The 16,058-nt window shown below is 39.5% G+C and overlaps 1 protein-coding gene across 3 annotated transcripts; it reads right to left on the bottom strand.

Moving 5' to 3' along the window:
* Nucleotides 1–1,842: 1,842 nt before the first annotated feature.
* Nucleotides 1,843–15,238, bottom strand: tdrd7a (tudor domain containing 7 a). Of its 3 annotated transcripts, XM_063009069.1 has the most exons (18): nucleotides 15,171–15,238; nucleotides 13,200–13,407; nucleotides 12,140–12,284; nucleotides 11,793–11,952; nucleotides 10,633–10,694; nucleotides 10,373–10,536; nucleotides 9,588–9,928; nucleotides 8,472–8,738; nucleotides 7,909–8,095; nucleotides 7,491–7,602; nucleotides 6,970–7,172; nucleotides 6,419–6,553; nucleotides 6,188–6,271; nucleotides 5,978–6,112; nucleotides 5,437–5,547; nucleotides 4,101–4,510; nucleotides 3,309–3,469; nucleotides 1,843–2,729 (listed from the first exon to the last, which is right to left on the bottom strand). In XM_063009069.1, exons 2-18 carry the CDS (start codon nucleotides 13,404–13,406, stop codon nucleotides 2,512–2,514), a joined length of 3,102 nt encoding a protein of 1,033 aa, XP_062865139.1. In that variant the 5' UTR covers nucleotide 13,407; nucleotides 15,171–15,238; the 3' UTR covers nucleotides 1,843–2,511. The 3 variants fall into 3 exon arrangements, 2 of the variants coding, with proteins under 2 accessions (XP_062865139.1, XP_062865138.1); XM_063009068.1 differs by lacking the exon at nucleotides 15,171–15,238 and having other exon boundaries at nucleotides 13,200–14,216; XR_010014662.1 differs by lacking the exons at nucleotides 1,843–2,729; nucleotides 15,171–15,238 and adding an exon at nucleotides 3,699–3,937 and having other exon boundaries at nucleotides 3,383–3,469; nucleotides 13,200–14,688.
* Nucleotides 15,239–16,058: the final 820 nt, after the last annotated feature.

The raw sequence follows: 16,058 nt of genomic DNA, 5'->3' as shown, positions 1-16,058 counted from the left end.
GGTTTGAACCAGCAACCTTCTGCTTACTAGTCCAGTACCTTAACCGCTAGGCTACAACTGCCTAATTAAGCTTCACCTTAAATCTCACCAGTCAAATGGTCATCAAATACAAGTTATCATAATTGTTCAGATTTTAATCTTCACTTGACAAGACAGGGAGCTGAAGGTGGTAGAGATGAGGATGCTGTGATTCTTACTGGAAGTGAGGCTATATGAACATAAAATCGCCTACTGTGCTAAATAATTCTAACCACAGGCTGATGGTACCACCCGTCACACAGATCCATCATGTTTGTTTGTTTATTTATTAAAATTTTAACGTCATGTTTTACACTTTGGTTACATTCACGACAGGAACGGTAGTTACTCATTACACACAAGGTTAATCAGTTCACAAGGTTAAATCGAACACAGTCATGGACAATTTTGTATCTCCAATTCACCTCACTTGCATGTCTTTGGACTGTGGGAGGAAACCGGAGCACCCAGAGGAAACCCACGCAGACACGGGGAGAACATGCAAACTCCACACAGAAAGGACCCGGGACCTTCTTGCTGTGAGGCGACAGTGCTACCCACTTAGCCACCAAGCCGCCCACACACACCCATCAAGATGTAAAGAAATTCTGATGGACCTTCAGGCCATAATCTATCTACTCCATTGCTCAGTGGTCCAGGATTTGTCCTTCTTCAAAACACAGCTCTGCCACTTAAGCTGACTTGTACTTACTAACACTTTCTTTTCTTTCAAAAAAAAAAAAAAAAACTTTGGTTGTAACAGATTTTAGCAGATGTGTTCTTGGACTGTTGTTCTTCTTAAACTAGAGTAAGGTAATGTTCACTATGGAAGCACTTCTGTAAGTCGCTCTGGATAAGAGCGTCTGCTAAATGCCAAAAATGTAAATGTAAATGCCACAAACAGGAGCATTGAAGTTTATGTTTCAGCTATGACTCCTTAAATCTCACCAGTCAAATGGCCATCAACCATAAAGGCAATCAAGCTCAGATCCCTTCACTATAAATACAAGTTACCATAATTGTTCAGATTTTAATCTTCACTTGACAGGAGAGGGAGCTGGAGGTGGTAGAGATGAGGATGCTGCGATTCTTACTGGAAGTGAGGATATATGAACATTAAACCACCTACTAAATAATTCTAACCACATGCTGATGGTAGCACCCTTCACACACACATCCTTCAAGATGTAAAGAAATTCTGATGGACTTTCAGGCCATAATTAATCTACTCCATTACTCAGTGCTCCAGGAATTGTCCTTCTTAAAACAAGCGATCAGGTGGCTCAGTGGGTAGCACTGTTGCCTGACAGCAAGAAGGTCCTGGGTTCGCTCCCCAGGTGAAGCGGTCTGGGTCCTTTCTGTGTGGAGTTTGCATGTTCTCCCCGTGTCTGTGTGGGTGTCCTCCCACAGTCCAAAGACATGCAAGTGAGGTAAATTGGAGATACAAAATTATCAGTGACTGTTTGACATTAAACATGTGAATTGATGAATTTTGTGTAACGGGTAACTACCGTTTCTGTCATGAATGTATCCAAAGTGTGTAAAACATGACATTAAAAACCTAATAAATTAATAAATAAAAACAAGTGTTCAAAACACAGCTTTGCCACCAACTGGAGCATTACAAAGTTTCAGCGATGACTCCTTAAATATCACCAGCCATCAACCATAAAGACCATCAAAGTTAAATGCCCTTGACTAAATATCCCCAACAACCAAACTACTTATCTTTACAGTTGAGAGGTAATTGGGCGCAGGAGAATATTTCTGTTGAGACGCATTAGGCTGTGTTTTTGCATAAACATCAAAAACATACACAAAACATTATTATTCTTTTCATTTAATAATGGTACAGAACAAGCCTTCAGAAACTGAACACAACTCTTTCCAGTGTAGCCACTCTTTCCTGTTTCATTTCAGGTGCGACACACACACAAATCACTTCACTCAGTTACAAACTTTTAGTGCACAACAAAAAATAAACACGACAAAATCAAACCACCACGACCACAGGAAAAAGGTTAATATTTGGGACACTTAGATCAACAGCTAAAACAATAGTAATTTAGGGGGGTTTATACAGTCTTATGAAAATGCCCTGTGACCCCTGGTCACGTTTCATGTATCATAAGTATAATTAAGAGAACATCCACACATTAAAACACACAATTATTGCTAATTTACTTTTTCTCACTCTCTCTACATATATAATGTGAACTAAAATGGGAATATGTTTGCTCTCTGTAAAGGATGTGTTCACCAAATAAATGAACATGAACATGGAATTTGACCAGGGGTGTCCAAACTATACAAAGGACTCTTCTAAAAGGAAAAGCTTTCAGGTTAAATACAGTGAATACTGTAGTGCAACAGCATGGGATTGTAACCATGCTTTCTGTCAAGTTTACAACGTTACAATATATTGTAAACACCATTCAGTGCAGCCGTCTGCTTAAGTAGTAAGGCTGCATACTAAAGCTGGTGTTAATTGCTTTAAACATTAGAAATGTCTTCTATGAACTCAGCCATGATGTTGTGGATCCAAACATCGCAGTGATCCTGCGATGTATCCACCAGGTAGACTGAAAGCTTTCTCTCCCATGGGTGTGCCCCTTGCTGGACCGAGTGAATCTGAGCCACCAGTGGGTGTTGTTCCACATGATTACGGAAAACAATGGAGGCTTCTTCACTCCAGCTACCCTGTCTCACTCCTAAGAGAGGATCAGAGAGTCAAAACTTAAAATTGACATTATGTTCTATGGACAGTTTAATCAAAATTGAACTTCCTGTGGAACTTTTTGTTTATGTCTGGTAAAATACAAATCTAGCATTACATATGAACACTATAGCAACCAGTTATTAAGGGGCGAAACCTTTTGATTTTGGTGTTGAATAAATTCGTGCCTTAAATTAATAAAAAAATAAGTTCATGCATTACAAATGTGTTTTGCTATGAGGCTGCTATGATGGTCCAGGGAGTTGACAGAGCTTTGTTAGATGGTTGCTGTGGTATCACTGGTAGTTATTAATCGGTTGCTATTATTTTATTTGCTGTTACCTGCTAGCTAGTTCTCATGGTATTCCAGAGGATTGTTAGGTGGCTGGTAAAAAGTTTCACATCAATTCACAGGTGGTTGCCATAGTATTCTAGGTGATTGCTAGGTTATCACAGTTTGTTTATATCTACATCAGTCATGGAATATCCTGTTTTTTGATCGGCTAAAAAATTGTGTATTAACTTGGTGCAACATGCAGCTTTAAAGTAGTATTGACTGTGTGTCCGTGTTTACCTGCAAGCTGGGCGGGGATTGCCTGAAAGGGCAGCTGTCTGAATTCATTAATGAGGGTGCGGAGCTGAGAGGTGTGAACCAGTTCGTGTTTCCCATAGTCAAGCTCATACACCGAAACCAACGAGTTTGACAGAACACCTTTCACCAACACACGGTGCCAACTACAGATAAAGAGAGTATTACAAAAACAGGACACAAAACAACTTAAGTTCATGGCTGTAAATTTCTTGTCTGATCTCATTTTAAAGTTAAAAAAATATTAAAGTAAGGCCCGACTTAAAAATGAGTTATACAATGTCTAAAAAATTTTTTACGAAGTACAGTTATTGCACAAGGAAATAAACGGATGAGTTTAAAACCTTAAAAGATTGGGTTTTTTTCATGTTTTACCACTGCTTTGTCCTAGTCAGGGTGACAATGGGTCCAGTTTCCCCAAAATCAACACAGGAATACATCCCAGACAGGACATCAATCCATCGTGAGGCCTCGGCCACCATCCCGAACCCCCTCCTCCCAGACACAGTCAATTATGTTTGTCTGTAAATGCCCAACTGCACTGTTGGGGTTTGCAACACTGGATCCCAGCGGTAGTGGGCTAGCGTAATTTACTGCTGCGCCCTGAATGTAAACTGTTCAAAAAAAATTCAGCAATAAGGCTTGTAGTAAGTCAAAAATCATAATTAGATTAAAATGTTTGTGTATGGTTGTTGTTATTGCTATGCAAACAGCTTGCTAACAGTATGCCGGATAAGCAAGACAGATTGTAGGCTATTTTTATATTTGTAAGCTTACTTTCTGTTGATCTTGGCAGCGTAGATGTGGTTCTTCTCTATGGCGATGCGTCTTTCCTCTTGCCGGTTATAGTACAAGATCATCTCCCCCATCAGCACCACCAGCTTGTACAACTCCTGCCATGGCTGCAGCACAAAATGCCCTGGGTGACATGCCACCGACACAAACACGTCTAGGTTCTGCCCCTCACCAGGAAGTTCTAGTACCGGAGTAAGGACAGGGGGGTTGGGCAGCAGAGGGGTATCGCCCGCTTCTGGTAAAGCATGCACTGGCACAGTTTCGATAGGGGCCGGACGACAGACAGAAAATGAGGAGATGAGCTGTACGTTTACACTGGAGCTGCGATCATGAGGTCCAGAACCAAGGAACAGATAAACATGGACCTGACCTGTAGAGTCCAAATGTGAAATCTGTACACACAAGCACACACACACAATCAGAGAAAGGCCAGGTCCCTTTACAATCAAACCCTGTCTTTATAGGCCTTGTTTTGTTCCCACTGGCTCAGTCATGTAGGTACAGAAAAAAAAGGCCTGGTCCAAACTGTTGCCAAAAAGTTATATGAAGCATGTATTTGATTTTATATAGCTGACCTTATACACCAATTACCAAGGGGTCTGTCTAAAACACTTGAGATCAATAATTAGGAAAGTGTCCACATACTTTTGGCCAATTGGTTTATCTCCACTCCTTCATGTAATGAAGTTTATATTTGCCAACTCCCAACAGAGTTTCTAACAAGCTCTGGCCATCATCAAAACAATGGCAGCTGCATTTTGATGGGTCAATGATAAAAATGAGCTTGATGTCACAAAACGTTTTATAAACTGCTTTGCTACTGATAAAACAGCCTGTGGTAAAAAAAAGAGCCCCAAGTTTAGACATAGCTACAGAAAACAACCACCAGAACTGCTTATTGGCAGTTACATACGTACATCTGGAGCTGTACGGGTGGTGGTGGAAATGCTATCGAACGCATCACTTGTAAAGCTTGCATAGTTGTATATAAGTTGATGAGATTATTAAACAGATCACTCATCAGGAGAGAAATTGTCGATCATAGCCTCTCTCAACCAGCTTGCCGTCAAACTATTTTTCGACTTAGGGGAGAGCAGAGCCACCAGCCTGGGCATTCGCACGAACACAACTGGCCCGTGTATAAAGGAGGGAAAGTTGGACTAAGTTGACTTAAACTACGGCAACAAAAAGTTTTAATTGATGAACTAACGCTTCTGATAAAAAACAACCTGAAAGTCAGATTGCTTATGTTGCGTAATTAAATCAGACACATTTAAAAGCATAATGAAGCTATTAAAAGGTTCAAGGACTAACAGACCTTCATGGTGCATGTATCTGCATTGATTAGGGTCTCTCTGAGCCACAGGACAACATCAGGAGGCCAAACATCTTCATGCTCCTCCACCTCGACTAAACAGCATCTCACAGCCTACAAACAGAAAATAAATCCAGAAGAGAGGAATCTTCTGATGATGTTTGTTTGTTTTTGTTTATTGCCATTCCAGCTCAATTTGGCTATGTACATGGCATTATATGTGGGTTCAAAAACCAAGTTTAAGTTAAATCAAAATTGATGTACTATATTTGGTTTTTTATTTTTAGATAATTCAAGAAATTAAGTATTTTTTGTGGATTATTGTGTTGGAAAAGATCTTTCATATTAGTGTCTTTGTAATATGTTTTTCTGCTATTGTCGATGGCTTGGCATTCTGTCAGGATATGTTTTATTGATAACTGTGATCCACAGTACTGGCAGTTTGGCGCATCTTCCCCCAAGAGAAGGTGTCTGTGCGTCAAGGCTGAATGTCCTATACGGATCTTCTGATGAACAGAATCATTAACAGTGGTGGTGCGTGTACCTGTGCTGGTATAGTAATAAGATCTCTGATGAACAGTGCTGGAATCTCTCGCAAATCACTAAGCTCCAGAGAAGCAGGAAACCCCAAATCCACAAACATCACGTCCACAACACGACTACCATGCAGGTTAATGATCTGAAAAAAATTCATTTATTAACACACTGAATATATGATTCAAACAGTAAGCATGTTGAGTGCATGTTATTTTACCTCTACTCGGGCCCATTTGTCTTTATGTCGAGCCAAACACACTTTACCACAGAAAGGCTGAGACACCAACAGCTCCCATGAAACCTGCACACACACAAACAATACAGACTCAATGATGTAATACAATCCATTATAGGAAAACTGTTAATGTCCCAACTTTTATTTTCAAATTTTAGTTTGTAACAAAAAACTGTTACACAGTTAACAACAAGATGAGAAGAAACGAAGTACCTGAGAGATGAAGTACAATTCGATTTTGTCCATAATGTCTCGGAGCTTGGAGAGACCTCGGGATGGAAGCTGGCAGAACACACTGCCGTCTGAGCCCACTTTAGTTATGCATATATTTGTGTATGAGCTGTTGACCTAAACAGGTGAAAATGAAGTATTAGACACCAGACTGCATTCACACTAGCAGGCATTAAGTCACGGATGTTGCTCATGGTCTGACCCATGTAGGGATGACGGGAGCCTCAGCTAAGCCTTTCTGCAGATTCTTTGTTGTAATATTTGTGATTTTGTTTTTCTTTTTGCCCAGAATACAAGTTTTATCTGAGAGTTTTCTTGACCTTTTGCAACTTGTCTTGACAGACCCACTTTAATTTCTTTGATAGCATGTTGCCTGCAGTGGTTGTGTTTATTTTTTGTGTTTACTTCAATTTGGCAATTGGTGCCTAAAACCTTTGCATATAAGTGTAGGTTTATTTAACTTATCAGTATATGTCACATACTTCATACTTAAAAGTCTAGTAATCTGTTTAAGCAAGTGTGTATGATGTAACCTGTAGTGGATTTTCCATGGTTTTATCCTGCAGTGCTCGGAGACAGGTAGCGTTTATGTTAATGTCCGTTTCCTGTGAAGTGTCATACAGCACCATGAGGGGTGGAGCCTCATGCTCTACTAGCTCAGCTAACAGCGTCTTGCCAAAAGCAACGGACTCCAGTGTCTTCAGAACCGCTTTCTCTTCACTGAATGGCTCCAGACCTCAAACACATGAAAACAAAACTGTGTTGTAGATCGATGTTACAAGGTACAATTTGTTTTAGAAATTTTCTAGGTAACAGTATTCTAGGTAATCGTGCCTTGCCTAGGTATTCCCCCACTTGAACTTTTCCACATTTTGTAGTGTTACAAGTACATATTGTAATGAATTATTGGGGATTCATACTATTTGATTTACACAACAAAGAAAATTTTAGTTTAGAGAAAATAATGCAGCTATTTGCTATAAGCATAACATTAGCATACAAGACCATGTTCTCATTCAGATATTCAAGAAATAAAGCCGGATGTGTGCAGTACCTGCCAGTTGGCAGCTGGTTGCTTGGAACGGCAAAGAGAGAAAACGATCAGCAAGCTGCCACAGCTTCTGTCTGTTTACCACCTCAGAAAATCCATGATCTACATAGTACACCTGTGTGCACACACACACAGAAGTGAAATCCACTTTTGTTAAACATGCAATGTTTATTATAAACATATGCAATGCATTAATTATACACACTGTTTAATACTGTAGGGTGTAGTATTACATAAGTTTAAACTTTAGCCCCACCAGTCTTGTGAGACAAATATCTCTCAAACATGTACTGACTGTTCAACATTTAAAAAATAAATAAATATCAGTTGTTTTGATTGCTCAGTTCAACAGGATCATTTCAGCTTTAAGAAATACAGTGCATCCAAAAAGTTGGGACATGTCCCACACAGCCTCTCATACCTTAACATCATTCTCGGTGATCTGATGCACCTGAGCTCTAAGCAAACACTCATCATCCGCAGCTACTGCCACCAGCTGAGCAAGAGTAGGGGAGTAGATGGAATACCCTGGCTTTTGGGTTTTGTAAAACTCAAACATGTCCTCTTCCATCTTCTCCAGAGCCTGAGAGAAACCTTTACCTACATATCTACACAAATAAACACCACTCACAAACCAGCAGACTCATTTGGAAGTGTTGGGACTTTAAGAATAATGTCAAAAACAGACAGCATTCATTTGCAAGTCTTTTTAACAGAATTACAACTAAAAACATGTAATATGTGTATATGTACACACACATATTTAAAAAAATAAATGTTCATCAGTGCGCTACTTTTTTCCAGACCAGTTTTGGAAACATCATGATGCTTTTTATCATGATGGTTAAATTGTTTGCTGAAGTTGAGAGGGTTAACACTGTTGCTTAGTAACCAGGGTCAGTGGTACAGATTTGGTTAAAAAAATTGTGCAAAGCATGCCAAAAACAACTTTCTGTGATGGTGCATGTGTTTTTTTTTTTTTACCTAAATATAACACTGTCGGTGCTGTTGGCCTCAATCACCAGCACAGAGGGGAACTCCTCATTCGGTTGGGGCAGCGGTGGCACCCCTAGGTTGCCAGCGCAGGTTATGACAGGTAAGCCGGGCCGAGGGCAGGGCTTTGGAGGAGTGCTAATAGTGGGCAGGGTGTATAAAATTGCTTTGGTGCGATTTGCAGGTACCGGATACTCAATAAAACATATTTCAGCAAGAGGAGAGAGGTCATCAAGCAGAGACTCTGGAAAATCACACCTGAAAGAAGGAGAGACAACAAGTAAACAATAATGATTAAAAACCTGCTATATCAAACACTTTATGAAAACGTTAACCTTTGAAAAGCTAAATACTGCAGAAGCAGTTTTCTTTGACTGAGGATAAAATAATTAATAAAGAACGTGTCTTTCAGTCTTTCTAGAAGTGAATTACCCAGTGATACAAATAATTCAGTAACTTTATGCCCAATATTCCCCCAAGTAGCAGTGGTACAGAGGCAATAGCCCCATCAAAGTAAAAGCAGCTTAATTATGAAATTGCTTATACTTATTTCATTTGTTTTCCTGCTTTCATCAACCTCTTTACCCTGGTTAGGGTGGAGGTAGGTCTGGTATCATCCAAAATCACTGGACGCAAAGCATGAACACACCCTGCACAGGGCACCAATCCACTGAAGGCTTTGACCATTCTCGCTCAGACAAAGCCAAATCATATCAGTATAGACACTCAGCCAATAGCATCACTGAAATGTAAACTCTCACTGACCGTGGGCTAGTGTTATAAACCACTGCACTACCCAAGCTAATTATTTTGTCTAATGAAAAACCTAAAAGATTTGTTTTTGCAACTTCAGGTGTAAAGTACTAAAGTCATATGAGGAGCTGAATGGGTTAAATACATAATTTTAAAACCAAAACCCAGAAACATGTCATAAAAAAATGACAAGGACTACATTACAATTGGCCAAAAGCAAGCTGCATTATCACTGAAATGACTAAGCATTCTAGCCCTTGGTTACAAGTTAAAAGTCAACAGTTGGAAGTGAAAAGTAAAGGGTTAGCAAGACCTTTTCAGGAAAAAGTTGAGTGTGTTTAGGTGTCTCGGTACCTGAAGACCTCCTGAAAGAGGCGGGGCAGAGCGTGGGCCCAGAGACCATTGCTGTATTTATTCAGCAGCTCTCGCACTTTATTCTTCACGTCCTGAGAAACAGATGGAGGAGGTGTGGATGGAGGTGTGGGCAGAGAATGACTTAAGGATTCAGGAGTGACCGGCCTCATGGGCTTGGTAAAAGGAAAGGCTGGGGATTGTGTGATAGAAGGTTTGATTGGTTTGCTGGGGGTTTTGGAAGGTTTCTGTAGCACAGGAGGGGAGGCGTTGGGTTTTACGGAGCACTCTTTAGCGGGGTAAATCAGATGACCCATTACATTAACTCCACCTGGTTTCTCTACCTGAAAAAATACATACATAACATGCATTATGATGTACTGTGTACAGTAACAGGTTTAATGAGATTAAGGCTGCAACAACTAATCAGCAATTAAATTTTATTATCCATTAGTCAGTCTACTATTTATTCCATTCAAAAACAGCTAAAAATGAAATTGATTAATAATAAATTGGTTTGGCTAGCTAAACCAAGTCCACTCTTAATCTACTAACATGTAAACACAATCCTGCAGTGATGACGTCCTTTCTCAAACAAGCCTGTAATGTATTGTGGGTACAGATGGACTACAGTATTTAAACTAACTGTAAAAATAACGGATAACAATAGTGTGATTGCTATCTGCAATCACACTAAAAACCCTGATAATGGATTGTTCCTAAATATGTGGATAAAGGCCATTTAAAAGCAGAACTGTCATTTAAAGCATTGCATGTGTTGTACTTACAGTACAGACGTGTGTCCAGGTCTCCAGCAGTTGCAGTGTGGGTGATGGAAGCTCCTGATTGAACATTGTTTTATAGAGCTCAGGTAGTTTGGAGAGCCACACACCACTGTTGTATTTTTCCAGGAGCTGTTTCATTCGGCTCTGAATCAGCTGCACATCGCCATCTTGAGGAAACCAAACAACACTGACCAACGTGTACGTAACATTTTGTGTGTGTGTGTGTGTGTGTGTGTGTGTAAGAGAAGGAAATAATTAATTACCTGAATTTTTACAAATCTTGTGAGTGGTCACATTGTGCTGAAATTTATCTTGCATGACAGGCCTAAAAGTCAGCAGAAACTGACATTAAGTCACATCACATGCGTAAGTTATATTGTTATTTACAAAATCCATTTCCAGAGAAGCTGAAACATTTTGTAAAATGCCATAAAAAACAAGAATCAAGCACACAGAAAAATATTTCAAATTTTTTCACAGACCAATTTGATTGTATTTTGGATTTTTTTACCCCTTTTTCTCCCTTTTTAGCGCATCCAATTGTTCAATTAGCATCGTGCTTCCTCTCTGTCTATGCCGAACCCCGCCCTGACGGAGGTGATTGAAGCTAACCCGTATCCCCTCCGAAACACAAGCAGCAGCCAGATGCATCTTTGCCACCCACACATTGACGAGTTTGGCGCCACCTAGCGTTGCATGCGGAGAGACACACCCTAAGGGCACCCCCTCCCATTTCTGTGTAAGCGCCTCCAATCAGCCGGCAGAGAACGCAATCGCATTCTGACAGAGAGAGACCCACATCCGGTTCTTTGTCCCACCCCCCACATGAGCAACCGGCCAATCGTTGCTCATATAGCCACTCAGCTTCGAACCGGTAAAGCAAGGCTGGATTCGATACCACGCTTCTCAGAATCCAGCCCTGGTTGCAGCGCGTTTCTTTTTACCGCTGCGCCACCTGAGCGGCGTATTTTGGAAATATTAATACATTTAGAATTTCATACCTGTAACACACTCAAACAAGGTCGGAGCAGAGGCATGTTTACCTGTCCTATTAATAATATTGATGTGGGAACTGAGGACACTAATTGTTGCAGTTTTGTAAGTGAAATGTTGGTCTATTCTTGCTTGAGACAAGACTGCAGCTTGTAAACCTCACAGAGAAACCAAACAACAGTTGGTTTAGCTTGCTTACTGCGACTCTGACAGGCAGGGCAGATTACCAACAAACTCCAAATGTATTAAACGTTTGTGTTTGTGTTTTGTTCCCAAATTGAGATGTTAAACTGTATGTAAAAGTCTCCCTGTGTCAGCCTGACCATGAACTAAGCAAGATTTTGGTGTGACCAGGACTTAATACTTTTATCTTTTAAGCAGATACAGTGATGTAGATTAGTCATCCATTATTTGCAGAACTTTTTCTTACCCTAAAAGGTTCTTGCTGTGTGGGGCAGGAACTCGATTGTTGATATAAACTTGTCTCTGGTCACTTTGGGAACCGGTAAGTGAGCCTGAAGACTGGGGGGTAAAACCATGAGAAGAACGGTTCATCTGACTGGGCTGCCTCAGGGATGACCGAGGAACAGCTTTAAAATTCCAAACAAAAATAATTAGTAAATTATGTAAGAAAATTTAAACACACATCAAAACAGCTCTTAACCCTAATAATCATAATCTAAGATTAGAAATGCTTCTAGGGGTTTACTGGCTCACTCAGACATTTCTCTATCTGGCTAAATGAATCAGAATTCACAGAGATTCCCAAAGAGTTACCATTACGGGTGAACAGTGAGGAAGTTTTAGCTCGCATGTGGCAGTTCAGTAAGTGAGAGCTGCTCGACTTCTTCGAGCTCTTCTGCCGAGCCACCAGCTGAGCAATGTGTGCTGTTTCTTCACAAATAGCAGCAAAACACACCACCTATATAGTCACAAGCACACACACAAACATATAGGATCCCAATTCAATACTTATATTTCTATAGTATCTAAAATACTCTTCAAGTACATTACAATAAATAAACAAAAAAGTCAGAATAGACATTGCATGCACTACTGAATGACTCTGCATTAGAACAATTACATCTATAGCTTTTTAAACTGTTTGGATAATTAAGTTGATAGTCATACTTGAAAATAATAGCAGCTGATGGAATGCAATGTAACTGCAAAACTGCTTATCAGCACATTTCCTATTAATGTTTTTCATTTTGGGACATGCCTACACATAAGCTGCGTCCGGAATCGCATACTTAGAGAGTACGTACTAGATTGGAGGAAGTATGCACTACTCTGCCGGTAAAAAAGTACATACTTCCAGTACAGAAGTATGCAGTATGCACACAACACCGCTACGCACTACATCCGCCATCTTTCCAACGTCAAGTGATGACGTGGGACGTGATGACGTAATATCACCATGGTTACAGACTCATTACAAACCCCACTCGCCAAACTTTTGGATATTTATCGTGTTTTTGTTATTTATTCGTCTTTAAAATGTTTTATTTTATTTATCTTACTTACACTTGTAAACAGAGGACCGCTATCTTTCTTGCTTCTTATTACGCTTCGAACGCCTACGCAGCTCCAGTTGCATTATGGGATACATTAGCGGACCGCAAGTGTGCATCGCTTGCATACTCAAACATGGCTGCCCAATAAGTAGGTCATCCGGGTACTTCTCGCGTACCTCTTTGTGTATACTGTGTATTCGGACATACTAACCGCTCTCGCGTCCTCATTTCGCGTACTATTGAGTATGGAAGTATGCGATTCCGGACGCAGCTTTAGACAATTCTGTTTACATTATGCACAAACAAGCACACAGCCTGACCTCTCCGGTGTGGGAGTGTCTGAGCTGCACTACGCTGGGGATGCTTCTCAGGTAGATCTCCAGGGTTCTGTAACCCAGTTGTGAGTGAGGTATGAACTCTCCAGTCAGAGCTCTGTAATCACCCTGCAATCGAGACAGAGCCACACCACTCTTGCTGCTCTGCAGTACGGCGCGCAACATCTTTTTTACCAGCTCCCCGTCACACATCCTGTACAAACACATGCACACCATCCACTACTGTTTTATAATATCAGAACAAAGGAATTAGCTAATTCTAACAGCGAATTTGTGTAAATGTAATCTGTGATATTCTGTAATCTCATAAAAGCAAATATTTGATAGACTTTAATAGACGGAATTAAGGGATAATGGTGGCTTTAAGGTAACAAGTCTATTAAAACCTTACAAAATCAAAGATTATAGTAATGGTGACCATTAAAAGTCTAAAAATATGTTGACGCTTTTTTAAAGTATTAACTTTAGGCATTTGTCTACACTAATTGATAAGTGTATAAATTAATAATATCACAAATAATATGCTCCAAGCTTTGACTGTCCCCCTGCACGCAATGTTAATAAATGTGTAGTTTAATAAGGAAAATAGTCACTACTTGTTTTTTTATTTAACTAGCAGAACAAAAAAAAATTCATTCTCATTCTCTGAAGTTTTCTTTTTGTAATCTTTGGATTGATTTCTCAGCCATGAGCCGTTGGTCAGTACTGGCCCAGAAACTAAGGATTTTGAAATTATATGAACATCAGCAATAAAGGTAGACAATTATCCATCCTGGACATCACCACACATCCACTACATGAGTCTGTAGGAGACCTAACAAGCTCCTTCAGTACCAGACGCCTCCACCCCCTGTGCAAGAAGGAGCGCTACCGCAGGTCCTTCATTCCAGCAGCCATCAGAGCTTACAACAGTAATAATATATAATAATGTCACTCATACCTATTCTTTTATATTCATGTTCATGGTGTATTTATTTACAATAAGTGCAATACCTAATATATTTTGCATATCCGAATGTATATATTATTTTTTAGATATTTTTAGAGTAAATAACTACACACTATGTGTGCAATATTTTCACTTAGTTGTATTTCTTTCTGTTTTTCCTGTCTTCATACTGCTGTAACAAGTTAATTTCCCTAAGGGGATCAATAAAGTCTTATCTTATCCCTTTGTCCTGGAGGGGTGAAAACATTCTTGAGGTTTTCTCCATCAGCAGGAGACCACTTAGTGGGTCATAAAAAGTGTGTCAATTTTATCACTTTTCCTCCAGACTTAGTGGAGACGAGAACCATATGACCAGAGATGTTTAGGTTTTCAATCATTTTGTCCCAGCTTTTCTGAATTTAAGGTTTTCTGAGTTATTTGTTATCTGCAGCATGGAATTTCTAATTAAAAATGTACAGTAGGAGTCACATGGAAAAAAATCCTCAAATTGTGCTCCTGTGTTGGAAGCTACTGGGAACCCCAAATTATTAAATACTTTAATTTGGGTATTTAGACCTAGATGTCTAATCAGATTTTGCATGATTTAATAACAGATAGGACTGCGGTTATTAAAATCATTGAATGTGTATACTAACTTGTCATTCCCTTGCAATCTTAAGTTTTTATTCTGTAAATCAATTATGCAAAATCATTCAGACCCGCGGGGTCTAAATTTTTTGAAGCCCAAAAGTTGCATACTGGTACTTTAACTTTGTTAATAATAAATACAGTTCATTTTATTTCAGCTTTAGCTAGCTAGTTGCTATGCTAATTGAATATGCTAATATTACTGTCTATCCCATTAGAGGCTAATTTTACAAACTGGCCAATTGCCAAAACCTGACAATTTAAGCCACATAATTGATTGAACCCGCGTTTAAAACAGTGACAACACTACAATTTAGATATTTAGTATGGCAATTCACAACACTAAACTTACATTTAGATTTAAAAATGAGTAAACATACCTGTTAATTCGTTAAACTCCACTAGTTACCGTTTACATTCAAACACGCGTGATGTCCGATTTATTGATTCAACGGCGAATCGGTTCTTTTCAATCAACTCCCTTCACTGATTCAATCCAGGACAATGATTCCCAAACACGAACAAACACGGTAGTTTATTAGCAAAGTTGTTTAGTTAAAAGGATGTTACTATTTATTTTTTTCTAATTCCATTTTAGATTGCAGTTATGGCTTTAGAAACATTTTTGAGTAAAAAAAAAAACCTTTTACAAGGTGTTATGGGTCCTAAATAAATGCAGTTACACTTCATAGATGTTTTCTCTGTGTATGTCTTGTTTGTGTAAGATAATCTGTCCTGATTTATTCTCTTTCCACAGCATTTATGCATTTCCAACTTTTACACCTAATAACCAGAATTCATCAGTGTTAGCTAACTACAGAGTCTAGTGCTGCTTTTACATGATAAGCGCAAGAAGGTCCTGGGTTCGATCCCCAGGTGGGCCGGTCCGGGTCCTTTCTGTGTGGAGTTTGCATGTTCTCCCTGTGTCCGTGTGGGTTTCCTCCGGGTGCTCTGGTTTCCTCCCACAGTCCAAATACATGCAAGTGAGGTGAATTGGAGACACTAAATTGTCCATGACTGTGTTTGATATAACCTTGTGAACTGATGAACCTTGTGTAACGAGAAAATACCGTGTCTGTCATGAATGTAAAACATGACGTTAAAATCCTAATAAACAAACAAACAAACATGATAAGCACAATTCTGCTTAGCATGTCGTTTACACCTTTCACATGACTCTGCAGTTTAATGCTGGCTGTATAACTACAAACTTAAAAATAATACACAGTATTGACTAACACTAACTACATACTGCATTCACATGCAGA

This window comes from Trichomycterus rosablanca, chromosome 14 (assembly GCF_030014385.1).
Source record: "Trichomycterus rosablanca isolate fTriRos1 chromosome 14, fTriRos1.hap1, whole genome shotgun sequence".
NCBI lineage: Eukaryota > Metazoa > Chordata > Actinopteri > Siluriformes > Trichomycteridae > Trichomycterus > Trichomycterus rosablanca.
The sequence above is the reverse complement of the archived record's forward strand: the minus strand, read 5'-3'. Positions and strand labels throughout refer to the sequence as shown.

Excerpts from the sequence above, each read along its gene's own strand:
- tdrd7a (XM_063009068.1), bottom strand. The coding sequence starts at position 13,430 with ATGGTGTGCATGTGTTTGTACAGGATGTGTGACGGGGAGCTGGTAAAA. Across the intron at positions 3,470-4,100 it reads GCTGCCAAGATCAACAGAAA|TTGGCACCGTGTGTTGGTGA; the intron begins GTAAGCTTACAA and ends CTTTATCTGTAG. Across the intron at positions 2,730-3,308 it reads AATCCCCGCCCAGCTTGCAG|GAGTGAGACAGGGTAGCTGG; the intron begins GTAAACACGGAC and ends ATCCTCTCTTAG.